Source organism: Onychostoma macrolepis, chromosome 23 (genome assembly GCF_012432095.1).
Source record: "Onychostoma macrolepis isolate SWU-2019 chromosome 23, ASM1243209v1, whole genome shotgun sequence".
In the NCBI taxonomy this organism is placed as follows: domain Eukaryota; kingdom Metazoa; phylum Chordata; class Actinopteri; order Cypriniformes; family Cyprinidae; genus Onychostoma; species Onychostoma macrolepis.
The window spans coordinates 17627523-17655029 of record NC_081177.1 but is presented as its reverse complement, the minus strand read 5'-3'; the positions used below and the strand labels follow the sequence as shown (position 1 = coordinate 17655029).

General features: G+C 37.7%; 1 protein-coding gene across 4 annotated transcripts; it reads left to right on the top strand.

Annotated features, from left to right (window-relative positions):
• The first annotated feature begins 187 nt into the window (after window positions 1-187).
• On the top strand, window positions 188-27180 carry LOC131532464 (collagen alpha-1(XX) chain). 4 transcript variants are annotated; one of them, XM_058764137.1, is made up of 42 exons: window positions 188-341; window positions 1290-1393; window positions 4104-4208; window positions 9199-9342; window positions 10450-10605; window positions 12264-12455; window positions 13034-13201; window positions 13791-13910; window positions 14490-14654; window positions 15047-15205; window positions 15301-15470; window positions 16001-16130; window positions 16446-16591; window positions 16684-16813; window positions 17722-17861; window positions 18224-18350; window positions 18434-18573; window positions 18681-18813; window positions 18894-19036; window positions 20075-20204; window positions 20336-20452; window positions 20557-20703; window positions 20800-20850; window positions 21180-21218; window positions 21720-21858; window positions 21949-22091; window positions 22186-22295; window positions 22705-22863; window positions 22951-23028; window positions 23148-23234; window positions 23360-23413; window positions 23746-23841; window positions 23926-23979; window positions 24086-24139; window positions 24234-24287; window positions 24381-24452; window positions 24610-24645; window positions 24727-24793; window positions 24914-25102; window positions 25243-25320; window positions 26089-26247; window positions 26333-27180. In XM_058764137.1, exons 2-42 carry the CDS (start codon window positions 1318-1320, stop codon window positions 26359-26361), a joined length of 4686 nt encoding a protein of 1561 aa, XP_058620120.1. In that variant the 5' UTR covers window positions 188-341; window positions 1290-1317; the 3' UTR covers window positions 26362-27180. The 4 variants fall into 4 exon arrangements, with proteins under 4 accessions (XP_058620120.1, XP_058620119.1, XP_058620122.1 ...); XM_058764136.1 differs by having other exon boundaries at window positions 20794-20850; XM_058764139.1 differs by lacking the exons at window positions 188-341; window positions 1290-1393 and having other exon boundaries at window positions 4143-4208; window positions 9201-9342; window positions 20794-20850.
• Window positions 27181-27507: the final 327 nt, after the last annotated feature.

The following is a 27507-nucleotide window of genomic DNA, read 5'->3' as shown; positions in this document are numbered from 1 at the left end:
TGCTAGGGTAGTCTGAAAAGTTGCTAAATTTAGAAACAAAATTGCTAAGTTGGCAGCACTGCTCAAAAACATATACCGACAAGATTTTGGGCAGCGGTTTCTCTCTCTCTCTCTCTCTCTCTCTCTCTCGAGCCTTGCAGAACAGCTGATATACCACCCTGACTGACTTTTCCCCGCCTCTGTATCACTAGAGGAGGGCACTGCACCCGTATCAGATTTCACACCTAACCCAACCGAAGTAGAGACATAAACGACAGCAAATGGGAAGTGAGTGACCGGGACTCAATGTGTTAACATCCCTTACCTGTGTGGAATGCGCCAGGTACACTCTTCAGCTTCAGGTAAACTACCTAGCCATATAGACCTTTATTTGAGTTAGTGTTATGGGTGTGCGTTTCTCATTGCTTTGCTGCACAAACAGAAGCTGATGCTGTTTTGAATTATATATTCGCTGTAATGTTGTTCCTAGTGGTTTACGTTTGTGACTGAGTTAAGCAGTATCTATACAAGTCAAGTTTGAGTAGCTAAATAATGAGTAAGACAGTCGAGTCTAACCACCTAGTAATACGCAGTTCATCTCATTTTTGCGTGCTGCTTCAGTTTTGGGTTTCATAATGCGCTTGTGTAGCGGTGGTAATAGCTTTCGACAGCTCATTATAGGTGTGGTATCACAACAGATTCAACTCTTTAAAGTTCCTGATATCATCTATTTCTGCTGTATTCAGTACAACAAGCCAATGCATGTAAAGGCCGTCTTATTATGGCCCAAAGCGAGGGGAGGGAGGGGGTCCAATTAAAATAGGTGTCAAATAATTGCACGTATAATATTTACCAACGCACTGCTGAGAAGATTTTTCTGTTCTCTCCATTAATTTTTGATGTGCACAGGTGGCATTGTAATGGGTCAGTTACTAAACTGCATTCAGATTTTGCAGACATGTCTGGTTATACATATATAACAGGTGTTCAGCTTTCCCTCCCTCTTCTTGTAATAGTCTTCAATGGGCCTTTAATGACCAGTTTGGTGCAGCCTTTTCTTTAAGTTTCCCATCTCTCTCTCTGTCTATCTTTCTCACTCCCCCTTATTGTTTAGGAGAGTATATTTAACATTAAAAGGTTTGGGATGCTCTGTTTATGTGGCCTCATCAGAAAACAACAGCCAACAACCATAACTGATGTTTATTTTATCATTATCACTTCTGCTTTGATATTTGTTTGGAGTGAACGAAAGTTACGCTCATTTTCACCTTGCTTACAGCATTTTCCCATTTTTCAACCATTTCCCACAGGTCTTTAACTGATACCAGCGCAATCGTGATGGCCCTCTCAGAGCGAACGACACTCATCCTGGTGACGGTTCTCCTGATGCTGGTTTCTAAAGTCCATTCCCAAGGTTATATATTGCTTTTTACTTGCCACTCAAGCCACTCATTTACTAGATATGCACCAGCATTAATATTTTGGATGATGTTGAGAATTGTTTTTGTTGTGACTGATCTGAAATATTGCCAGTGTTAAATTTCGGTACTATTTTGTACCAAAAGGTGATCTGGTAAGGTAATCAAAGCAAAGGTAATATGAATGTAAACTTAAGGAAAATGTTCGTGCACAGTTAAATACTGGCAGATAAGGATAAACTAAATAAAATCTACTCTAAAATCTACTAGTAATTTTTGTAAGCCCCTAACGGTATGTTTGTTTCTGTATTTTTTCATGTATGCCTGCATCCTTGAATATGGTCAGACTTTGAGAGCCGTGGATAATTGCTTCCATAATTAGATGTCCTTTTTTTCTAACCAAAATGCAATGCCTGTGCACTTCAAAATGAAATAAAGGGTCAAGTAGCATTCATGCCCGCAATGCCGCAAACAAAAATAGCAATCCACATTTAGCTCCCTTTTGGTGCAGAACTACATTCCCTTTCTTATTTATGTAAAGGTGAAGTGTGTTGCAGAAACAACTATAGCATACAAGTATACAATTTGTTTATGTATTACTGGTAGTTTCCTAGTGGCATAGAAATTATACCTTTAACCATTAATTCAGTTAATTAAATTATATCTCATCATAACTGTGTTTTCTGAATGTTAATGCTGGTACTATAGTACTAATATATTTGTACCTATGCTATATCACATTTGCCTTAGAGAACTGTTTTTACATAATACATTAGTAAATGCATTTACAGATAATTTATTCTGTCTTTGTAGTTATGATAGCATCTGAAATACTGTCAGAAAACACACAGCTTCTGTTTTGTTTGTGAAATGTCATCTGCATTCCTAACAGTCCTTCTAATGGGACCAAATTTACAACCCACTTGCTAGAAAAGTGTGTTGTAATTTCACAACAACGAAAAACCTATAAACACTACTGCAGAAACACTAACATTTTAAACTCCTTTTTTTTAGCCAAATGATACAGATATTTTTCTACCTCAATCTGTCTCAGTTGTACCTTTCCCCAAGGGAAGGAAATTCTTGGTTAGCAGTACACCAGAAAAGAATAGTCTAGAATGCAAACTTATTGCCTGAGGCCATTGTGCAACATTGTGGAATCCCTAGACAACTGCACATAGCGTTTTGTGGATGTTGCTACATTTGGGAAAGAAATTTGCCTTAAAAATGCTTGGAGTAATTTATGTGTCCTCTCTAGGCCTCTTGTTATCTCTGTCATCCCTAGAGGATACATGCTGCGCGTGTGCTTTCCACACTGTTTTTGTCTGAGCAGTTGGCCGCACATTTGTTGACTTCTGGGTTGGTGGTGCTGCTGTGTGAAAGCTTCCTTTTGCCTCTGATCCACTGCCAGTTAATGCAGAGCATGGATATTTATTTGTTGACACACTGTGAAAATATTACCGTAGGAAGCTATTTCTACTGAATTTCACCCTTAAAGGTACTTTTATTGCTATAATCTAATGCAGTTAATTGTCATAAATAATAATAATGGTAATAATTCTACTTGAATTAAACGTTCATTTAAATGGTACCACATGAAACATTTTTTATACCTGATAACACTTTTTTTTTTAAATGCATGCAATACAGCATTTCATCATTCACCTAGTTTTATATTAATAAATTTCATAATATTATATTATAATATATATTTTTACTTGAATTAAATCTGTTAATTTTAGTGCATCATTTATACCTAATAAGATATTTTTATAGTACGTGAAACCCAGCATTTCACCATTCCCTGCTTTATAATAACAGCATTAATAATAATAATCCCCACTTGAATTAAACCCCTTAATTTGGATGTTAACACATGAAGCATATTTTTATACCTAATAAAACATTTTTATAGTACATGAAACCCTGCATTTTTTTGTACAGTGTATGAACCCGGCATTTCACTGTTTCCCCAATTTTATTCTCCCAGTAACATAATTGGGAGCTTAAAGACACTACAGTAAGAGGGGACAAAGATCTTCATGTTTTTTGGGGTCATACTCATTGTAACACTCCTCTGGGCTATGACGTTACATGCATGCAGCCCCTTCAGGCTGACCTTCAACCCCACCGAAAAGCAGATTTCCTGTGGTCCTCAACTCCCTGTTACCCTGCAGGGCATTACAGGGCCGGCTTTGAGCACTCACGGACAGCTGGGGAGAGGGAAGACGGGGCTGGGAACATGAAAGAGGGGATTGTGACAAGCTGGCATGTGGAAATTATGCAGATAAGATGAAGACAAGGGCAGAGTTGAGCAAGAGAACAGTGATGAAGGAAAAGGAGGAATGAATGAAAAACTTCCTGTTCAAATATTAAAACTTCTCAGAGGGGAAGTAGAGAGGGGGGGAGCCATTGAGATGCTTTTAGAGGAAGACTTTGATCTTTCAAGACATACATATCTTAGCTTCATTCCTCATAGCTCCACATACAGGCCTCTTTTCCTATGATTCTCTCTAGGAGTTACAGGCTTGTTTTTGTCCCTCATCTGACTTATGCTATTACACACATATTCATTGTGTGTGCATCTGGCCAAAGGCTTATCAAATGACTAACAGTCTTAATACATCTGTTTTCTTTGCTAATAATGTGTTTTGAACTTGTATTACAACAAAGCATGTTGCATAAAGTCTTAGTATGCATTTCTAGGCCGTCTGAAGCTGACTGTTCTGTCTGAAGATCGGCTGCAGATGAAATGGAAGGAGGCGGAAGGGCCGGTGCAGGGCTATAAGGTCCGTGTGCGGCCCATCACAGGTAAGACTGCAGTTAACTGTAACTAATTAAGATTACATGTGCATGCAGTGACATATAAAGTACTACTCAAACCTTTTTTAATGTTTTTTAAAGAAGTCTCTTATGCTCACTTATTTGTCAAAATAAAGTACAAACAGTAATATTGTGAAATTAATATTTTTACAGTTTATAATTAAAACTGATTTCAGTATATTTTAAAATGTAAATTATTCTTGTGATGGCAAAGCTGAATTTTCAGCATCATTGCTCCAGTGTCACATGATCCTTCAGAAATCATAATATGCTGATTGTCTGCTCAGGAAACATTTCTTAATATTTTCAATATTTAAAACAGTTGTGCTGCTTCATATTTACAGTGGAAACTGTAATACATTTTTCAGGATTCTTTGTTAATTAAAAAGTTTAAAAGAGCACAATTTAACAAATATATTTTTTAACAATGTAAAACTACTTACTGTCAGCTATAATCTATTTAATAGATCCTTGCAGAATTAAAAGTATAAATTAAAAAAAAAAAAAAAAAAACTCACTGATTGTCACAGCATATAGCAGTCATAACTGGTCGCTTCAGGGCAGATTAAATCATCCGCTGCTCTGAGGAAACACCCAAATTTTGTCTGCTACACATAACAAGAATTGGATTCCTCTGAAGCGCTCAATTTATTTAATTTGCCAACAGAATTTGAGATTTTGAAACAAAAAAATGTCTGTATTTGTCAGTAAATAAATCAAATAGATAGAAAAGTTACTTATTTTTAAAAGATTATAGCCAGACATTATCAAGGGTCTTTCTTTCTTTCTTTGTAGAACAGTATATTCTTATCCCACTGACTAAGCATTCAGAACAGGTGAGGAATAGGAAAGCGGGATTTTTGAGCGCTGATCGAATCAGGATAGTCATAACCTTTGCTCATATCTCTTCTGTCTGACTTGTCATCTTGTTTTTACCATATATGTGTGTCCATATCTTTCGGTTAAACCCCTTCTCTTTCCCTCTCTCTTTCCCACCATTTCTCTCTCTCTGTCTTTATCTTTGTCTCTCTTATCTACTGTTCCGCCCTTGTGCTCAGTTAGGTGAGTCCAGACAGGTCTGTTGCAGTCTTGAGAAAGTTCACACAGCAAAACAAACAGCACACATGCCCCACAGTGCTCCAGGCAGAGACAGACAGAAATAGGCATTCGTGTTTCACAATAAAATCTCACACGCTGCCATCTTTTGACGATATTTAGGTTTAAGTTCTAAGTAATTTCTCACTGCCCATTCTATGTAAGTATATAATTCACTACTCTTCTTATTTTCCCTCATACCTTAAAATGAAAAACCACATGCTGTGTCTCATTTCGAAGTCTGCGCCTTCAGGAGGTGGCCTTTGACAGTCGCGTGCGTCATCAAGTCTGTCTCAGATCATAAAAGCTACCTTTATATTCCAAAATAAGAAGGAAATTACAGTAATGCATACTTTACAAGGAATAATATGTTTTTTGAGAACAAAAGCAACTCCTGGAGTATATGTATGGGATAATCAACGGCTGAATGCACGACGCGCAGCGGAGGGTGGTTGCCTCAGCGAAGTGCATTCAAATCGTTTAATGCACAGCTAGCCGTTGATTTTTACCACGGATTCCGCCATGTTTTAGGTCACACAGCGTAAACAAATGCAAATCACCACAGAAAAAGCCAACCGTTTTACATTAATATTTTTTGAATAACATCTTACACACGCTTAGAATAAAACGGACTAATATGTAAATCTCTTTAAATAATAAAAAAAATCGCTCTGTTGTTTGTCTGAGAGGCTGCAAATATTCATTACTAATCAGTCTCCTTCACTACAGTGGTACTGAGGCTAACTGCTAAAACACTTACGACAATTAACCATGGTTTTACTATAGTAAACGTGTAGCGACCGTGTTTTTGGTTCCTATAACCACAATCTTATTAAATATCATGGATAAACTATGGTAAGAGTAGCAAAACCATGGCTAATTTTGTAAGGGGAGAATACACTACAGCTAGATCTCAAACAGTGGATCATTGTTATACCGTGATGTTTCCCGGTAAAACTGCTCAGTGTTAAGCCCTTAGAGGTAACAGACCTTGAAGCTGCTTTGAAACGATGTGTATCGTGGATGCTATGCAAATAAATACATTGACTTAACCGAACCAAGTTGAAGACTCCTACTAGGATGCCGAACAACGATGCGAGCGATCAAATAAATGAAGGAAACTTAATCCGTACAAAAAGTGGCCGGGTATTAAGGAGCTGCCGCAAATAACATTTCCATACATGATTTCCTTCTATTAGTGGCAAATCACTGTATCTATAATATATTAAATCTACAGAGATGAATTATAAAGCCACATTTTATTTTAGATGTTTACCATACGAGTGTCGGTTTAATTTTCATCCGAGTTCCGTAGTGAATGTAGACATATTTAATGTTTATGATTAAATTTAGATCGCGTTGGAATGATCAATTGCCATAGCCTTTATCGTCAATGTCTGCAGGTAAAACCTCAATCCGCTGTTTGATAACCGCCAGCAGAAGAACAGCGAATGCCATGAGTTGCGTGCTTGAAAACAAAGCCCCCAGACAGTGACCATGTGCTGATTCTGAATGCGTCTCTCACATAGACTGACAAAGGAGTATACTTTAAAGGCTTAATTGCGCACTCAACTGTTTGCGAAATGGAGCTTTGAGCTCGTGTATCCTACCTCTCTCATTCGGCACAAATCCAAATATTCCATAATATTTCCATATTTGCGATGTAATGTATCTGAATGCTAAACTATTATTTATTATGTAAATTATAGGCTTTGTACTTCAGTCGCGTTCCAACAGTGACACAGAGGCGCGCGCGCTGATGTTTGGTTCACTGTATTTTATTTTGATAAAGTACCAACTGTGCTGTCAAGGTGGCAATGCTGGAACTGATGTGTGTGTGTGTGTGTGTGTGTATGGGTGGCTGGGTGGGTGCGCGCGCGCTCCGGCGCGATCACTTTAACTGTTTCCTTATACCAGCAGAATCAACTTTAAACACTTATTGTCTTATTAATAATGCACCACTGTATAAAGCTCTGCTTTTATTTGTGTACACTTTCAATGGAAACAAAACATGCTTTTGTAAAATAAGGAAAACAAATAGAATGTGGCTTTCTGCCATTTGACTTTCCTTTCTGTGAACAAATTAAGCCTGTCACAAAAATTAACTGAACCTCTGCATATATAGGCTAAGTTACTTGTCGCACTGTTTTCCCCCCTTGTTTACCTGTAAACTAAATCAAATATATTTCAAGAATTTATTCCTTGTATGTATATATATACTGCAGATATATGTAATAATATTTAGTATTTCCACATGTAGGCGGAAATTAAAAAAAAAATTGTACTACTGTCTGTTCAAAATAAATGAAAAGAAACCGAGCATAGATTTGTTTTTCTTGTTGCACCGAAATCGTATCGAACCGAGGTACATACCGAACCGTGACATCTGTGTACCGTTCCACCCCTAATGTGTATATATATATATATATATATATATATAGATGTCACGGTTCGGTATGTACCTAGGTTCGGGGGTCACGGTTCGATACGATTTCGGTACAACAGGAAAAAACAAATCTATGGTCGGTTTCTTTTCATTTATTTTGAACAGACAGTAGTACAAATTAAAATTTTTCACCTACATGTGGAAATACTAAATATTATTTATATATATATATATATATATATATAAAATACAGTGCCATGAAAAGGTTTTAGCCCCCTTCCTGTTTTTACAATTTTTTGCATATGTCACACTTAAGAGATCCAGATCATCAAACTAATTTAAATAATACACAAAGACAACCCGAGTAAATACAAAATGCAGTTTTGAAATGATTCATTAAGGAAAAAAAGCTGCCCAAACCTGCCTGGCCCTACGTGAAAAAGTAATTGCCCCCTAAATCTAATAACTGGTTGTGCCACCCTTTGCAGCAACAACTGCAATCAAGCGTTTGCAAGTCTTTCACGTCGCTGTGGAGGAATTCTGGCCCACTCTTCTTTGCAGAATTGTTTTAATTCGGCCACATTGGAGGGTTTTCGAGCATGAATGGACTGTTTAAGGTCATGTCACAGCATCTCAATCAGATTTAAGTCCAGACTTTGATTTGGCCACTCCAAAACCTTCATTTTGTTTTTCCTGAGCCATTCAGAGGTGGACTTCTTGAATCAAGTGATTTCTTGATTCAACAGGTCTGGCAGTAATCAGGCCTGGGTTTGGCTAGTGAAATTTAACTCAGATTTCTAAAGTAATGTGGTTAATCACAGTTCTTTCATGATTTAATAGGAGGGGGCAATACACTTTTCACGTAGGGCCAGGTAGGTTTGGACAGCTTTTTTACCTTAAATGAAATCATCATTTAAAAACTGCTTTTTGTATTTACTTGCATTATCTTTGTCTAATATTAAAATTTGTTTGATAATCTGAATCTTTTAAGTGTGACAAATATGCAAAAAAAAAAAAAAACACAGGAAGAAGGGGACAAAAACCTTTTCACGGCACTGTATGTGTATATATGCGTGTGTGTGTGTGTGTATGTATGTATGTACGTACGTATGTATGTATGTATGTGTGTATATATATATATATATATATATATATATATATATATATATATATATATATATATATATTTATATTTATTAAATTTTTGTTTAATATAATTTTTCGAAAATAGATGCACTCATAATAGGTGCATTCATTTTTGACACATTCATTCTGTTTTTTTGTTTTTCAGTTTAGTCTCAAGCAGTTCTGACTGAAATGATCAGGAAAAGTGCAAATAGAACAAACTTTTTTATATCAAAAGTTCAAGGGCACTGACTTAGCTTAATCAATGGCATAGGTTTGGGGTGGGACTATCTGCTTCTCCACCCAATAGAAGGCGGAGGATTGTTTGAGAAACTTATTTACTCTAAAACACAATTTCGTTCTCTTTTCTAGAGGTTCCTCAGCCAGAACTGATGCTCACAACTACACGCGGCCGGGCCACGGTGGCAGGCCTGGACCCCAGACAGGAGTATCTCCTCCAAGTTATGGTGCTCAATGGGACACTGGAGAAACTCATTGCAAAAAGACGCTTCACCAGTAAGAGTGGAGGATAAGAGGATGTTGCTTTGTGGTTGCAAATGTGGTTAGAATTGCCGCTAGGTTGTTGTTAGGTGTCCAAGTCAAAATAGCAAACCAACTACTCCTACCTGTAACCTCTATGGAATATTTCACCTGCCAGTCTAAAAGTGTTTTAATTTAGAAAACTAATTGCACACCTACCCTCATCAAGCTACACAATTTGAGCTATCATTCACATCTGTACTAAACAGTTACAGTAAGCCTTAAAGTTATATTCAGATTAGAGGTTTACCTTCTGATTTGTTGTTTGAGGTGGGGATCTTCCCAAAGTGCTTTTTGTGCACAAGAAGCAGAAATCTGTACGTCGTAATTCCCAGCAGTCACAAGCTGTCAACACATAGTCCCACAGTACAGAAACAATCCCTTTTAACACATTACACACTCCGCACACACACACACACACACACACACACACAAAAACAGTGTTCAGGAGAGATCTGTCTGTAATTGACAGTGTCGTATGGATTCCTGCTGGATTACAGGCTGGGACTGACGCTTGTGTCTTTACAGGCACAAAACACTTTTGGAATTCCCTTAAAAACACAGTATTGTCCCACAAAACGACCTCCCTGAAAGGAACCTGATATCAAATGATGAAATACCTGACATTCAGATTTCACTCCAGCTGAGAATGTGCTAAAATTAGAACGTTGAGAAGTATTTTGTTATGGGAGATCAGACTTTATTCCATATTAGCCTGGTGTTGTCATTGTTAAAAGATGCAGACTATGCCAAACATCTGTGATACGTTGGGAGAGTAGGTTACTGTCGCCCTGTGCAGGTCTGAACAGGCCAGTTGTGTGGATTGGCTAGAGGGCCAGGCTTGCTTGTCTGAGGGCGATTATTCCATTGTTCCCTCATAAAAGCATAAGCATCCACTCAGGTTTTCCATGTGGATCTGCTTGTATGTCAGCAAGGTGTTCATAAAATGGGGCTTAAACACTGTTTATTTGTTTTATGTAGTAGGATGTATCTAATAGTTTACTATATAAATCATCAAAAATGTTATTGTTCACTTCACATCCTTTCACATTTACACACACCCATTCTCTGATTTCCTGTCAGTTGATGGGTTGCGGGAAGAAGAGTTGATCCGCAGCGGGAACAGGGAGCAGAAGAAGAAAACTCACTCCATTGGCTCTGGATCTGGAGAGGTGGATGACGTGACGGAGGCTCTAGCAGCCCTTCCCACTGTGCTCTACCGAGAACCAACGACTACAGGTAGAGGATTCGCAAACACTGTCTGCCAGGTTCCTAGAAGTTAACTGTATATGCATTTGTCAACACAGTCTTACCTGCAAAAAAAAGCAAAACCTGCTTGGTGTTCTATACATGTCTATCACGCCTGTTCTGATTTAATTGCATTGGCTGCCAGTCAAATATAGAATTGATTTTAAAATTCTACTGCTTGTCTATAAATCTCTCCATAATCTGGCTCCACAGTACTTATCTGACCTGTTACAACCATACACTCAGTCGAGAGTACTCAGATCTGCTGATTCTGGTTTATTGCGAGTCCCCAGGGCACGTCTCAAAAACAGAGGTGATCGTTCTTTTTCTGTTGTTGGCTCCAAGTTGTGGAATAGTCTCCCAATTCATATCAGAACTGCCTCAACATTATCTGTTTTTAAGTCTACTCTTAAAACTTATTTTTTCTCCTTGGCATTTAATATTTTTTTACTTATTGTGCAATGATTCTTTATCTTAATGAATCTCATCCATTTTTGCAGTTTGTGTTTTATAGTTTCTGTTTTATTGCTTATAAACTCGTCGACTTGTTTTTGTTTTGCATACTCTGTGCAGCACTTTGGTTGACTTCGGTTGTTTTAAATGTGCTATATAAATTAACACTGTTGTTGTTATACGCTAACATTCAAAGGTTTGGGGTCAGTAATATTAAAAAAAATATATATAAATAATAATAATATTTTTATTCTGCAGGGATGCATTAAATTTATTAAAAGTGACAATGAAGACTTTTATGTTTTTAAAAAAGAATTAATTTCAAACAAATGCTGTTCTTTTGAATGGTCTATTCATCAAAGTATCCTAAAAAAAAAAAAAAAGTATTGTTTCCACAAAAAATTAAGCATCACAACTTTTTTTCAGCATTGATAATAAGAAATGTTTCTTGAGCACCAAATCAGCATATAAGAATGATTTCTGTAATTGTGATAATATTACTATTTTTTTCTGTATTATTAATAATAAAAATGCAGCCTTCATGAGCATGAGGGACTTCTGTCAAAAACTAAAAAGTTGTATGCCTGCTGCTGCAGTTTTGGCTCCTAGCTCCATATGTGTGAAACAGTGTTACTAAAAAAATGTTAACAGCATAACATTTCTTAGTGACAAACCAAACATGCTTTTATAGTTCATGCCCAACCGGGTGTACAAAGCAGAGGAACTCTGTGCCGGCCTTCCGTCCCGCGGTCTCTCTGTCATTATCAGCGTTTTACTGGTGGAGCTACAGATGGTTGAACTGGCGCCAGCTCTACTATCTAACCTATTAATAAAAGTCCATTCATCCCCCAAATGCCTGTAATTAATGCAGCTGTAATGGAACAGAAGACTGGACAAGGAGGGGAAGTGCCCACCTGTGCTGAGTGTGCATTTAGAACAAGGCGGGGTGTGGGAATACAGACACCATCACTCGCTATTGTCACTCATTTAACTGTCAGTGATTTTTCAGTCTATTAATATCCAGTCTTCCAATATTCTTCAGAAACCACTTAACATGTTTAAACATAATCAACATACTTATATTTTATTTTGCAGATAATTTAAGCTTTTGATGTCCTATAATTGTTTTTTTGCAGCAGTACATAATACTTTTATTTAGCTATTTATCTTAAAGTTATGTCTTTCTACTGCTATAGAGCCTCCTGCTGTACCTGAGCTTGAGCCAGAAGTGGACAGAAACACCAAAGAAAAGAAAAAGAAGAAAGACAAGAATCGATCCAAGACCGAGGATAAAAATGATCAAGAAGAAAATGGAGGGAAGTCAGTGAGAGAAGAGGTCACCATCACCAACAAACCGAGAAAAAACACCCCAACCCAGCCTGTCACAGGTAATGCCACTCACATTTCAGATGAACTAAATCAATCAGATGGGCAAACAGTTAATGAAAAATCAATGCTCATTCTTATTGACCTCATAAATATGCAAATATAAACGTAAGACACACATTGACTCAGTGATACAGGAACATGTTAGGGTCAGTGTTTAACAGAGTTAATGAGCTGTGTTGATGTTTCCTGTGTCTGTGTAGTGAGGGCTAATAACAGAATTAGGGACAAAACAGAGTTAATGACACTGTGTAGGTTGTTATCAGGGCCTCTTGTGTGCCCTCAGGACTGAAATTTGTTCCCTCCTTTCTCCCATCCGTAAAAAACACACACATAGATAGGAATGCACCATTGAGAAACAGTAGATTGCAAAATCATTGCACAAATTGTTTTATATAGGAGCAGAGAGGATTGAAGAATGTTTGAAAAGACCCTTGAATACACTTCACAACAAAGTGCAAACATACCCGGGCTTAAAGACATTAATAAAAGACACACTCAGTTTAAGTTCCACTGCTTAGTGCTTAATGTTATCCTTTATTAAAACCGCAGTGTTTGACTCTTGCCCATGTGTCTCAAGCTGTTTCCACACGAAAGCCATTTGAATGCAGCGCTGGAGCTCAGGCTGATCTGGTCCTTCTGGTGGACGGATCCTGGAGCATTGGCCGCACAAACTTCAGAAAAGTGCGTGACTTCCTGGAGGGCCTGGCTGTCCCCTTTCACATTGGGCCGCAGGGTGTGCAAATAGGTGAGAAGTTATTTCATATCATCTATATACATTGTATATGCATTGCAATTCCAAAGCTGTGCATTTCAGAGTCGGCATTTAATTAATTTACTTAATGAAACTTTACACATTACTGTTTAGTTTGGCATCAGTGAGATATTTTTTTTTTTTTATGTTTTGAAATAAGTATCTTATGCTCTCCCAGGCTGCGTTTATTTGATAAAAACAGTCATATTTTGAAATATTATTACAGTTATGACATAACTGTTTTTTAAGTGAACTATAGTTTAAAATGTAATTTATTCCTGATTTCCAAAGCTGAATTTTCATTATCATTACTCCAGCCTTCAGTGTCACATGATTGTTTAGAAATCATTCTAATAAGCTGATTTGCTGCTCAAGAAACATTTCTTATTATTATCAGTGTTGAAAACAGTTGTGCTGCTTAATATTTTTGTGGAAACCATAATACATTTTAAGGATACTTTTGAAAGTTCAGCATTTATTTAAAATTGACATCTTTTGTAAGATTATAAATGTCTTTACTGTCACTTTTGATTCATTTAATGCATGCTTACTGATTAAAAGTTTTAATTTGTTGTTATTTCAGCATTGTCTCAGTACAGTGGAGATCCACGGACAGAGTGGCATCTTAATAACTTCACCTCTAGAGAGCCACTTCTGGAGGCCATCAGGAACTTCAGATACAAGGGAGGCAACACTTTCACAGGTAACTGTAGATATTATAATACCCTGTATATTTCTTAATGACCTGGGATTAAAAATATTCTAAAAAGGAAGGTTCAGAATTGAATTTCTGATTGGAAGAGCCACATGGACAATTCAGATAAATGCAGCCCTGTGAATGCATATTCTCTAATAATGTGTGTTGCTTGGCAACCATAAACATGAGAATTTACCTGTAATTTATCGTTCTAAATATACCTGCCTATTTTAATTATTGGACTGATAATGATAACATTGACAAGCTACATTTACAGCCAGATCCAGTATAATGAAATATGTCATGCATTCTTTAATATCTATTGAATGTTTTTTTTTTTTATAATCGTCATTTTGTTTTGTCACCGTTTATAAGCAATTTTTCTTTTTCTTTTTTAACACGGTAAAGAGGGTTTTAGGTTTCAACAAATGTAAAGTTACTAAATGCACAGCTTCTTGTGGCTTGTTTTTATTTATTTTTTTATTTTTGTTATCTAATAATCTGAATCCTATATACATCACACATCAAGGTAGTCCAGCAGTGATGAAAGAGTACTGGTTCATTTTTAACATGTCTATATTTCAGGTCAAGCTCTCATACATGCTCTTGAGAACAATCTGAAGGAGGATGTGGGGGCGCGACCCAGCACTCCACAGTTCCTGCTGCTGTTGACTGATGGGAAATCTCAAGATGATGCCATTGCTGCAGCCAACAGGCTGAAGAATGCCGGCGTAGAGATCATTGCTATTGGTGAGAGCTTTTTTAAGCAAATTCCACATCGAGTGTAAGGAATTTCAGAGATGCTTTGTGAAGATGACTGCTGTTTGATAATGAAAACACTACATTTCAAAGGTTTGGGATCTGTAAGATTCAAAAAAGTCTCTTCTGCTCACCAAGGCAAATCATTCTAATATGCTGATTTGCTGATCAAACATTTCTTATCATTGTTTAAAAATAGAAATCATTTGTAATATTATAAATGTCTTTATTGCCATTTAAACAATTTAATGTTTAATTGCTAACTAGTCACATGAACAGTAGTGTAAACACAGTGTATACTATTTAAAATTACCTTTGCTATAGTTATGTGTATGTATACACACACAAAGTTTTATCTTCATTTCTTTCCCACTCATGTCCAGGTGTGAAAAATGCAGATGAGGCAGAGCTGAGGCAGGTGGCGTCTGAACCGCTGGAGCTGAATGTGTATAACGTGAATGATTTTCCTCTGCTCAGTAAACTGGTGGGAAGACTAGCACGCATCCTCTGTGGCAAGATTGAAGACCGCATTAAAGCGAAGAGTAGGCCAATCACATACACACTGATCTTCATTATACTGATCTAAATTCCCACATACTCCCATTGAAACAAAATGGTTTATGTCTTTTTCGAGAAGGAATGGAGCGTCCCACTCAGGACCCAGTTCTGTCCTATCCCAGCCCAACTGATCTGCAGTATGTAGGACTAGGCTCGAGAGAGGTGCGGCTGCGTTGGACCGTCCCCAGCAAAAGTCCTCAGCAGTACAGAGTGGTGTACCACACCGCTGAAGGACAGAGTCTGAAAGAGGTGAGCCACTCTTTCAAGCGCTAAAATGTAAAAGCAAAGTCTGCATACGTTTCTGAAATAAAGTATGTTTTTTGAACAAGTATACATTGCGACCTTTAAAAAGTATATGTTATGTACAGTATTACGAATGTATCGGTATGAATTATTTACTACAGTTGCATCACTTCACTGCCATTCACAACTCCTCTCCTGTGGCCTCATGGGATAATAATAAATAACTAAATAAATAATAGGTCATCCGGGGATTTTTTGCCAACTGTTTTATGAAAACCGTGAGTTCGGACATACTCTTTTTCACCCTCTGTATAGTAGAGAAGTGTGCAATTTTGGATGCTGCCTAAAAGTTGGTATCTTCCAGCCATTAGACTGGTGTCCTGTAAAGATGTTAAAAGCTGTGGTTTAATTGTGAGCAACAGGAATTGAAGAAATGGTGGTTTGTTGGTGCCACCTAGAGGATGTTTTCTATGCTGTAGTTGCATTCAGAAAACTCACTTTGTGTTTTTTATGTGCATGTTGTTGATTGATGTCAGGTAGTAGTGAATGGAACAGACTCCACAGTTCTGCTGACAGGACTGTCCTCACAGACACAATACCACTTGTCCATCTTTCCTGTCTATGAGATCAATGTGGGCTCTGCTCTGAGAGGCACCTTCACCACCTGTGAGTTTCAGCACTCAAAATGCTCATTCATAGCATTTCCTAATTTATAGTTAAAAATCCTTAGACCACACTGCAAATCTGGGATTATAAACTTGGAAGCATAAAGTTTTAGGATTTTGCGACTTAAAAACAAATACTATGAATAAGAAATGAATAAGAAATTGATACTGTCATAAATGTAAATGTAATTTCATGCCGCAAAAGTGCTGCTGACGTTAAAGCAAAATATTTACTTATTTTTATGCTGATAATGTAATGTGGTCTCAGAGTTTTAGACCCCACTGCATTTCATAATAAGTGCTCTCCGTTTTAAAGTACCATTGGCGATACCTGAGGCTCTTGAGGTCACCGCTTCCTCTCCTAGCAGTCTGCGGGTGCGCTGGCAGCCGGCCGCTGGAGCCACACAGTACATGGCCTTATACTCAGCACTCAATGATGGAGAGCCTGATGATGCCAAAGAGGTGAGTCTGGGACATCTCACAATGTGGCTCAGTGTTTCTAATTATGTTACAATGGTTTGATTCTATTCCTGTGCTCTTGTTTCTTGTGCCAGGTGAAGTTTGGACCAGCTCAGACGGACGTGGAGTTGGTGGATCTGATGCCATCCACAGATTATTCAGTCACACTTTATGCTCTTTATGATGAGGACCCCAGTGACCCAATTACAGCCATCGGCACCACCTGTAAATACAGATTCATTTATCAGCACTTACATAGAAACGTATCTACCTAGTCTTACGAGACTGATTTTCCCATTATGCTCACACACGCTTTTATCCACTTCCCAGACAGGTGTGACAAATCGTCTTAAAGAGATAGTTTGCACAAAATTTAACAATTCTGAAAATTGACTCAACCTCGTGTCGTTCCAAACCTGTATGATTTTCATCTGTGGAGCATAAAAGAAGAAATTTTTAGAAATGTTCTCTTTGTCCATACTATGGACGTCAGTCAAATCTGTTTGGCTAACAACATTTTTCAAAAGTACTTTTTTTTGTGTGTTCTGCAATAGAATGAAAGTCATACAGGTTTGCAATAACATGAGGGCGAGTAAATGTTCACAGTCTACACAAAAACTACACATAAACATTATTTCTGTCACTAAGCACCATAAATTAGATCAGAAAAAACAGATGGCTGGTTCTCATGTTTATAATAACAGCCAGTTAACTACATTAACGTTTGTTCCTCAATGGTAAAAAGTAAATGAACATGAAAGGAAACTGTCAACCAATATGTGGTGGTAAGATGTCTATACTAACTGTTTCTGCTCTAAACACAAATGCTGAATGCTCTTTTGGACATTTGTGAACCCTAATTCATTGAATAATTTTGAGCCAATTCATTGACAAGAAGAGTTTTACATGGGAATTCCCACCACCAGTAAAAGAAAATTGAGAACGGATTAATAACGAAATAGCAAACAACATTTTTACTTTTCTGTCAACTCCTGACTACAACTTCTTATACCTGCAACTCAGAAGTTCAGTCTCTTGCCATATCAAATTGTCCCACAGAAATCCCTTGGAAATTCCTTAATGTCTTTTACTCATTCCCTCTGTTCTTTCTCTCATCTGTCTATTTTTTCCAGTCCCACTGCCGTCTCCTCTCAGTTTGCAGTTTCCCATGGTCAGTCACAGCACTCTAAAGGTCACATGGGTCCCTGGAGCTGTCGATGTTCCTGCACACCGCATCGTCTACAGCACCAATCACGGCAGTGACGTTAAGCAAGTGAGCAGATCCCAGAAGTCACTTGTTAGGTTTTTGATGTTCCACCCAAACCGCTTTGAGTCTTTCTTTTTTGTCATGTTTTAGTAATACTAGTAATCCAGCTTATTACACTATTATTCAAAGGTTTAGGGTCAGTAAGATATATTTTTTTAAATAAATAAATACTTTTATACAGCAAGGATGCATTAAAACTGATCAAAAGACCTCTATTTCAAATAAATGCGGTTCTTTTGAATATAAAATTCATCAAAGAATGCTGAAAATAATGTATCACGATTTCCACAAAAATATTAAGCAGCACAACTGTTTTCAATAATAATAATAAATGCGCAAAATCAGCATATGTTCTCTCTGTTTCTCAGGTGGAGGTCAAAGGTGTGAACACGGTGTTGCTGCAGAATTTGTCTTCCCTCTCCAGGTATCTGGTGTCAGTTCAGTCTCTCTATGAAAAGGGCCTGTCCACTCCAATCACAGCCAATGTCACTACCTGTAAGTTGCACACATTTTGACACGTTTAATTTTTGTTACTTCAGTTTAGAAGATTGTTCATTATATTATCTTTAATCTTCCAGTAAGAGTCCCAGCTCCCTCGGATCTCAGAGTCACTAACTTCTCCGGCAGTGACATAACAGTGCGATGGGAAGCGGCGGCGGATGACGTGGTCTCTTATCTCATCAAATGGATCTCCCTCAGTGAAGGAGACCTCAGGCAGGTTAGCTCCAACTAACGCTTCCTTTGTTACATCTGTGCTGTCAATACTGATTGAAATAGCTTACATAAATGGGTGATAACAGGTGGTAATTCATGGATATATTACAGTTGACAGTACATGGGGAGAGTGAGGGGGCAATCTTGGAAGAGGTTGAGGAAGATAAGGAATATCAGATTTCACTCTCCGCATTATATGCCGATGGCGCTCAGAGTGAGGCTGTGGCTATACGATACAGCACCTGTGAGTATATACTTATATGCATGTGATACCTTTGATTGCAACACGTGAATAACTTTGTTGCATTTTTTGTGCTGTTTTAGTATCTGGAGGTGGTCCGAGCAGTTTGTCCATCTCGGAGGAGACAGCAGTCAGTATGCTGGTCACCTGGGTTCATCCCAATGCTCATGTGCTGCAGTACCGTGTGGCGTACACTCCGCTCAATGGGGATGCAAGGGAAAACACAGTGAGTGCTTTTAGAAGAGTGAAACCTCTTATTTTGTATTGCCTGTATGTATTTGAATTGTTTTATCTCCATTTACGTGCCCTATAGATCCCATATTTAGGGAACAGGTACTACAGAGACATAGGTACTTGGGCTCTTATAGCAACCACTCAAAACCATTTAGAAAAAAGGCACTTAAAACCACTCAGGCCACCTTAGCAACTGCATTGCAATCGCTTGACAACCACACAAAAAACCTGAAGATTGTGGCATTGGCCTATGAATGGGCAAACACCAGTCATACTGATAGTCAAGATCTAGTTCACACCAAATAAATGAAAACACTTCTGATAGCTGAAATAAAAATAAAAACATCAAATTACAAAACAGTTAAGTGACTCTCAAATTAATAAATTAATAATGACCTTTTACAAAATCAAGGTTGATTATTCAAACTTGATAGTGATAATACTAGACGGCCCTAAAAACAATTAACTGTTATTAATGTATTATTATAATATTAATATCACTCCATATGCTATTGCTATCATACCATTCAAAATTTTAAGATTTTTAAAAATAAATGAATACTTCTATTAAGCAAGGATGCATTAAACTGATCAAAAGTGTCAGTTCTTTTAAATGCAGTTTTTTTTTTTACTTTCTATTGATCAAAGATTCCTGAAAACAATGTATCACAGTCTTCACAAAAATATTAGACAGCACAACTATTTTTAGCATTGATAATAATAATTTAAAAAAAATAATCTTGAGCACCAAATCAGCAGATATATTTTTTCAGTGTCATGTGGCACTGAAGACTGGAGTAATGGCTGCTGAAAATTCAGCTTTGCCATCACAGAATTAAATTACATTTTAAAATATGTTCAAATAGAAAACAGCAAAAAAAATAAAAAAAAATAAAACAGAAATAAAGGATGAATTGATAATAAAATAGAAGTAAAAACTAAATTCAAAACTGTGATAACCCTGGAACATCTCAACCATTGCTTAATTTGTTTGTTGTGTTGTAAATGAGGTGTAATTTTGGTTAAATAGGTGTCATTGCCAGGCAGCGAGAGGCGCGTCCTGCTGCAGAATCTGCTGCCTGACACTCGTTACAGTGTGCTGGTAACTGCTGAGTACCGCAACAGAGAGGGCGGCAGCGCCTCAGCCCAGGGGAAGACCAGTGAGTCACACACACGCATCAATACAGTATCTCTAGTATTACAGTGTATAAACTTCCCACTTTACATTGCATCGCCAGACAGTGTCTCATATTTACTCTCCTATGTGCATTTCTCTCTCTGCACAAACCAGCCAGTCTGCGGGTGAGCAGCGTGAGTGTGGTGCGGTCTGACCACTCCAGTATATGTGTGTCCTGGAGGCCCGTGCCAGCGGTCAGTGGTTATCGCATAGTCATCCAGGCCCTCAGAGGTACCAGCTCTGTAATGAAGCATCATTAACTGTTTTTGGAAAACGTTCTGAACAGGTAGTTTGTTTTAGGTTATTTACTTTTCTCTCTGTACATTTGTGCTCAGATAAACAGACTAAAGAGGATATAGTAGATGCTGCTAGCAGCAGTCACTGTTTCTCTGAGCTGCAGCCGGAAACCGTCTACCGCATCAGTGTACACTCCCGTGTGGGAACAGTAGAGGGCGCTGCGGTCACTATCCTTCACCCTACAGGTCAGAATCGTGTTTGAGTCATACTTCAGCCTAAAAAATAACTGGTGTTTGTTTTGCTTAACTGTAATAGTATATAATTCTCTCATAAAGCAACAGCTCCAGTGAGAATTCAGGTTCCTCCTCGACTGCATCCCGTACAAAGAGAAGGTAAAAGTTGCAACAGTTAAGGCCTGTTCAAATCAAACACAAATATTTCCATGAGCATTCAGTGAAATCAGGATTTTGAATAGAAATAATGCATACCTTTTCACCTATTCACACCAAACCAATTAATTTGACAACAGAACCAAACTATTTTTCTTTTGTGAGTGGATCAATTCTTCATACAGCAATGGAAATTTACTGAATGCAAATGAACCGAAAGCAATTCGCTTTGCTTTTCCGCTACACTTTTGATGTGAACAGACCTTTACACTGCTTTTGATAAAACTATAGCTTTCTTCAAACATAACATGATGTCTTTTTTTATTTCTCAGTGTGTCCTGAGACAACGGTCAGAAATCATGTGCTTAATGGTATGGTCATATTTATATTTTTACACTTAATGCATTTGGAAAATTTATCCTAAATGACTTGCATTGAGATATAGGTGTACGTATGATCGGTTCACACATTCCCTTGAACTCAAATCCATGACCTTGGCATTTTCTAGCACTATGCTCTACTTTTTGAGCTTTGCAGTGCAAATATGGCAACAAAAAGATTTTCTGACTTTCTCAGTAAGAAACATTATGCCATTGAAAGTCTCAACAGTTTCTGTTTGCTCATTCTAGCCAATACTTAATTTCACTGGTGCCCAACACATTTTTTAAGATTTAAATATCTGATTTTATATTTACATTTTTGTATTTAATATTTTTATTTTCAAATGAAGTATTTTAACAGTAGTTATTTTTTTTTAAATTAAATGTTACATTTTGTTTATAAATAAAATTAGTTGGAAACTATACTTATTTTCATAATTACTGTTTAGCCCTAAACTGTAAAAAAAAAACAAGTGAATTTGTGTTTTCTAGGCTTCGACATGATGGAAGCGTTCGGTCTAACTCAGAGAGCACACTCTACTATTGAGGGTGTGGCAGCTGAACCTTTCATCTTCAGCACCTTACCCAGTTACACCCTCTACAGAGACGTACAGCTGACCCAGAGCACAGGGTGAGAGCACAAAACACACACACGCACATATTATTAAACAGCTCAGTTACACCCTTCATTCAGCACTCACACCCTGTCTGTCTGTCTCAGCTTCATTCATCCGGCTGGCTTCTCTCCAGAACACACCATCAGCATAGCCTTCAGGCTCTTGCAGGATTCACCCAGGGAACCCTTCGCCCTCTGGCAGCTCACGGACAATGACTTCCAGCCCAAGATGGGGGTGGTGCTGAACCGTGAGTGCCTGGACACTTGAGTAGATAAATTCAAGGACTATTAAATTGTAAATCCAAAGTTCATTAGATGCTTATTCTCTGTTCTGTTATTTAGCTGAGAAGAAGGTTCTGCTGTATTTCAGTCTGGACTACAGAGGAGAGATACAGGAACTGACCTTTGACCAGCCACAAGTCCACTCAGTTTTCTATGGAAGCTTTCATAAGGTTTGTGTGAAAGGTTTTTAGTTAATGTTGCTCAGTCAGACAAGCTTTACAGAATGTTCCATAGGAATGAAATGGAGATTTCCAACAGTGATGGTTATTATTATTTGTATGTATCAGCCATTTCACTTTAAAAATGTAACTTCGAATCAGAATGTAGGCAAACACTTCTCGACGTCAACTAAAAAGTGAAACGCCTAATTTGAAAGTTTACATTTACTTATAGATTTTATATATAGAAAAGCGCAAAAGCTTCTCTCAAAAATGATAGCAACATTTTCTAAGGATTGGCCAGTAATGTTTTAGGACAGGGCTTAGTGAAGAGTCAGTTGAGAATTTTGAGTGAGGAGAGAAAAGAAATACAACATTTAATCTGCCACTGATTCTTCTCATCTCTTTAACTGATTGGCAGATCCATTTGTTGGTCAGTCAGGTGAGTGTATCTCTGTCTGTGGACTGCCAGCGGGTTGGCGAGAGGCCCGCACGCCCCCTGGGAACTTTGCCCACTGATGGTTTTGAGATGTTGGGCAAACTAGTGAGGACACGTGGACCTCACAGCGGATCTGCGACTGTGAGTCTCACCTCATGACCACAAATATACTGACAAAAGTAATGTATAAACACATATTAAGGCAATGTGTATTATATTTCTCTGTAGTTCCAGCTGCAGTCCTTTGAGATTGTGTGCAACACTACTTGGGCATCAGAAGACAACTGCTGTGATCTGCCCTCACAGGTACATGATCAGTTTAGGTTGAGTTGACATATCAATATGGATGGCACTGAATTACATTATGTAGTGCAGGATGCCTTAAAGTTGCTTCTGTATTTTAAGTGTGGCTCTCTGTTCTCCAGAGAGACGAGGAGAGCTGTCCTGCCCCTGCTTATGCGTGCACCTGCACCACCGACGTCCCTGGAGCACCTGGAGACACCGGGCCACCTGTGAGACTACAACGCTGCATTTTTAAACTGACACGGACATTAGAAAGCTTGTGAAATCATTGTAATAGTTGTTGGAATAATCAGTGTTATGATAATTATTGGTGTAATGATATGCTTGTATTCAGGGGAGACCTGGCCCTCGTGGGGAGAAGGGAGAAAAAGGAGAGGTGGGACAAAAGGTAAGGAAACTTGCATATAAAGTTGGGTTTGAGTGTACAACCCTTATGTTAACCACTAATCCACAGCGCAATTTAAAAACATTTTAAAATAACCGTTTTCTGTTTGAATATATTTTAAAATGTTATTTATTTCTGTGATGGCAAAGCTGAATTTTTAGTATCATTACTCCAGTCTTCAGCGTCACATGATCCTTCAGAAATCATTCTAATATGCTGATTCTTTGATGAAAAGAATGTTCAAAAGAACAGCACTCATTTGTCATTTGTAACATTATATATGTATTTACTGTCTCTTTTGTTTCTATTTTTGTTCCTTTTCTGAATCTCTCCAGGGAGAGGTGGGCCCACCTGGTAAATCGGGCCCTGAGGGCGGCTTTGGCACTCTTGGACCCGCTGGTCCACGGGGAATAACTGTAATGGGCAGAGTGGTACGCCTACACTTCTTCTACAGAGAAGATCTAATGTATTAGCATTTGGAACAGATTTAAACCCTCTCTCTTTGTCTTAATAAGGGCCCACCTGGAGCAAGAGGGGAAAAAGGAGATATTGGAAGGCCTGGGAGTCAGGTGAGCTTCAACAAACATCTTATTGGCCATGGTTGTAGCTGATCATATTAGTTTTTTTTTTCCTCTCTCTGGTATATCTCACATTTTCATCACTTTGTGTTCATAGGGTTTACCAGGGCTTCCTGGTCCAAAAGGTGAAGAGGGCATGCCTGGTCCTAAGGCAAGTCTCTGTGTGGTTTGAAGCAGGTATTGTCCTAAGTGTGTTAGAAATTTTCAGTCTGTCATTCATCCTTATGTCAATAAATTGCCCACAGGGTACCAGAGGATTGGAGGGTAACATCGGTAGCCCAGGAATCACAGGCCCAAGAGTAAGACTTGGCCTTACATATATCATGCATTCACTGAACACTTCATACTGTACATGCTTTCACTGTACACTTTTCTGTGTCTACAATTTGTAGGGCTTCCAGGGTATGCCTGGTCATCCAGGGCCAGTGGGAGAGAGAGGGCCATTAGGTTCCGTAGGGCCCACCGTAAGTAAAATTGTGCTCTATTACTCTTTGTTTTGTGTCCTTTATCCATCCAGTCCAGCTGAGATAGATGGCTAGAAAAGATTTGATATATTTGAAAAAAGTTGGATAGAAATTGGCTGTTAAGTAGATGTTCCAGATTATTTTTTCTCTTTCACAGGGTCTTCCCGGAAGTAAGGGTGAGCGAGGAGAGAAGGTGGGTTACAAAGTGATATCTTTGCTATATGCAAAACATAAAATAGATTTTGTTTGTTTTAATAATTCTTCTGTTTATTAGGGTGAACCACAGTCTCTTGCCATGATCTACCAGCTTGTTACACAGGCCTGCGAAAAACTTGTACACAGTATGTATTATATTCACTACGTCCATTTTAATTAAGTCACAGTAAATGCAGAATTTAAAAGCATTTAATGGCCTGAGTAACTGCATAGCAATTATGAGCTGATAATAAATTGTGTTTTAGATGAAGTGCTGAAGATGGATGCTTTTCTGAACGAGATGAATCGAAAGCCAGTGCCTATCCAGGAACCAGTAGCACCACCAGGAGAGCCTGGGATACCGGGGGGAAGGGGGACACCTGGATCCCGAGGCCCTCAGGGTCGACAAGGAAGCAGAGGGGAGTCTGGGAAACCAGGGTACCCTGGTGAGCAGGGTAAGCCTTGACATTTTCATTTCTTTGGAGATGCAATCTGCTGGGCAAACAGCGCATCTGATGATTGTCGTTAGACACATTAGTTGATTTATTGAAATTCTGGATTACGTTATGTAAGTATTTCTGTGATTGACTTGTAGGACGCAGAGGGATGCCTGGTGAGAAGGGCTCTCCAGGAGCAAATGTGGTGGGACCACAAGGAATAAAAGGTTTTGCAGGTATTGAAACACATTTGTGTATCACACAGCTGTCTTTGTAAATTGTTTTAAAGGGGTCTTCATTATTTATATCATCATATTTAGGTTTCTGTACCAAAAGTTTGATAAACATTGCAAAAAAATATTTTTAATTAGTATTTTTGTCTTGTTTTCAAATAAAATAGTTAAACATCTTTTAAAACAAGAGAAATTTATCTGAGAGACACAATAAAGTAGTAAAGGAGTCTCTTCTGCTGTCCAAGGATGCATTTATTTGATCAAAAAAATAAACAAAAACTGTAATATGTATAAATCGTGATAACTTTTTTTTTTCAGGATTCTGTGATGATTAGAAAGTTCAAAAGATCAGCATTTTATTTGAAATAGAAATCTTTTATAAAATTATAAATGTCTGTCATTTTTGATCAATTTAATGCATCTTTACTAAAAAAAGTGTTTGTTTCTTCTTTTTTTTACTGACCTCCAACTTTTTAGCAGTAGTGTATATCTTGAATTGTTATTTTTTACATCACTGGCAGATTGGTTTTATTTGTCTTTGTATTTTAAGGAGAAATCTATCAAAATTGAGTGAATTTATGATGAAAACATGAAAAACTATGCACAATAGGAATTTGACAAATTAAGCTATTTTTTCAATATATCCTTTTTTTTTCCCTGAAAATCAGTCCTGTTATTTTACATAATTTTGCTTTACACGAGCACAAATAATGTCTTTGTAAGGATTTTTTAAAGTGTTAATTGCACCACTATTTATTTCTACTTGTACAGGACCTCCAGGTGAAGCTAAAATAGGGGAACTTGGTCCCAAAGGTGAGGATGGTAAAGTAGGACCTCCAGGTATTCCAGGAGCTTCAGGTCAGCAAGGAGAAATTGGACCCCCTGGTGTATGTGACAGCAGTGGATGTTATCAAGGACCCCCGGCTGCAGGTAAATTTAATTATGTCATTGTGACCACCATAAAAAAACAGTGTAAGTTCAAGTGGGTAAAATTGCTGTTTATATCATTTTTCAGAGGATCCATACCCTGGATACCAGCCTTGAGTTACTGAGAAGTAACTGTTTTACTTCAGCACTGCCAGAATCATCTCTCTCCCCAGGCTTTGTAGAAAGACACTGTGTGACTTAGTGGATAAAGAGATTCTGCCAGACGCTGACTTTGAATGAGCCAGTTGATGGACTCTTTTGACTTCCATTCTGAGATCACCAAAGCACTGATCATCCTTGACCCTGTCTTCTACCCAGTATTCAACCTGATCTACTGCTTCGAGACTACAGTAGATGCATGTGCAGAACTTTTTGTGCAGCTCAGACGAAATCACAACACACTCAGACTCTATTTTACAGAGACATTTTGGTATCCAGACGAGGAACTAGTGTCTTAATGAACAACAGCTAAAATCCGCACTAAGAATGTTTCTAATATTTTACTTCAAGTATTTTATTGTATTTAATGCACTGTATGTGTTTTAACTGAATATTGTTGAAGGCATATTACTTTCAATGTTTTCTATTCATGTTTCTTGATCTATTACTTCTGGTTTTTGTATCAAGTGTTTTTTTTTAAATATGAAATAAGCAATATTTTGCAAGAGCAATACATATGTTAATATGAAATACACTGTGATATTATATTGTTTTTTTACATATGCAGAAGTGCTGTCCATAGTATTTTATAGAATTATACTAAGTAAACTGGTCTTTTGTTTTTGTATGAAACCCGTATGAAATGAAACTGTTAAAGATCTAAAACGTTGACTCGCCTGAGATCCATCATGCTTCGTCAATGAAATGTTTACTATTCACATTCACTGAAAAGCAAAATGAAATAATGTAAAAAAAAAAAAAAAAATCACTTTTGTTTACAAAAATACCAATTTAATAAGCATAATTTCAGTATGCAATTACTGTGTTTGTAATTACAGCAGAGAAATCACTCGTGGCATCATTTTTATCATTGTTTCAAAGGCAAATATCTTTTTGATGTAATATAGTTTCAGATATCTTGCTGAACCAATTAAATCAACAACACAACCAATCTGAGTATTTTGTGGGGAAGCCTTTTATCTCAATGTATATGACATGCCAGTGCAATGATTGTGCATTGTTCATTATTATAATTGCCAAATTACTATTTTTTTCCTGGGTGTGGTCATTATAGGGTTAATTACTGTTGTAAAATGGTATTGA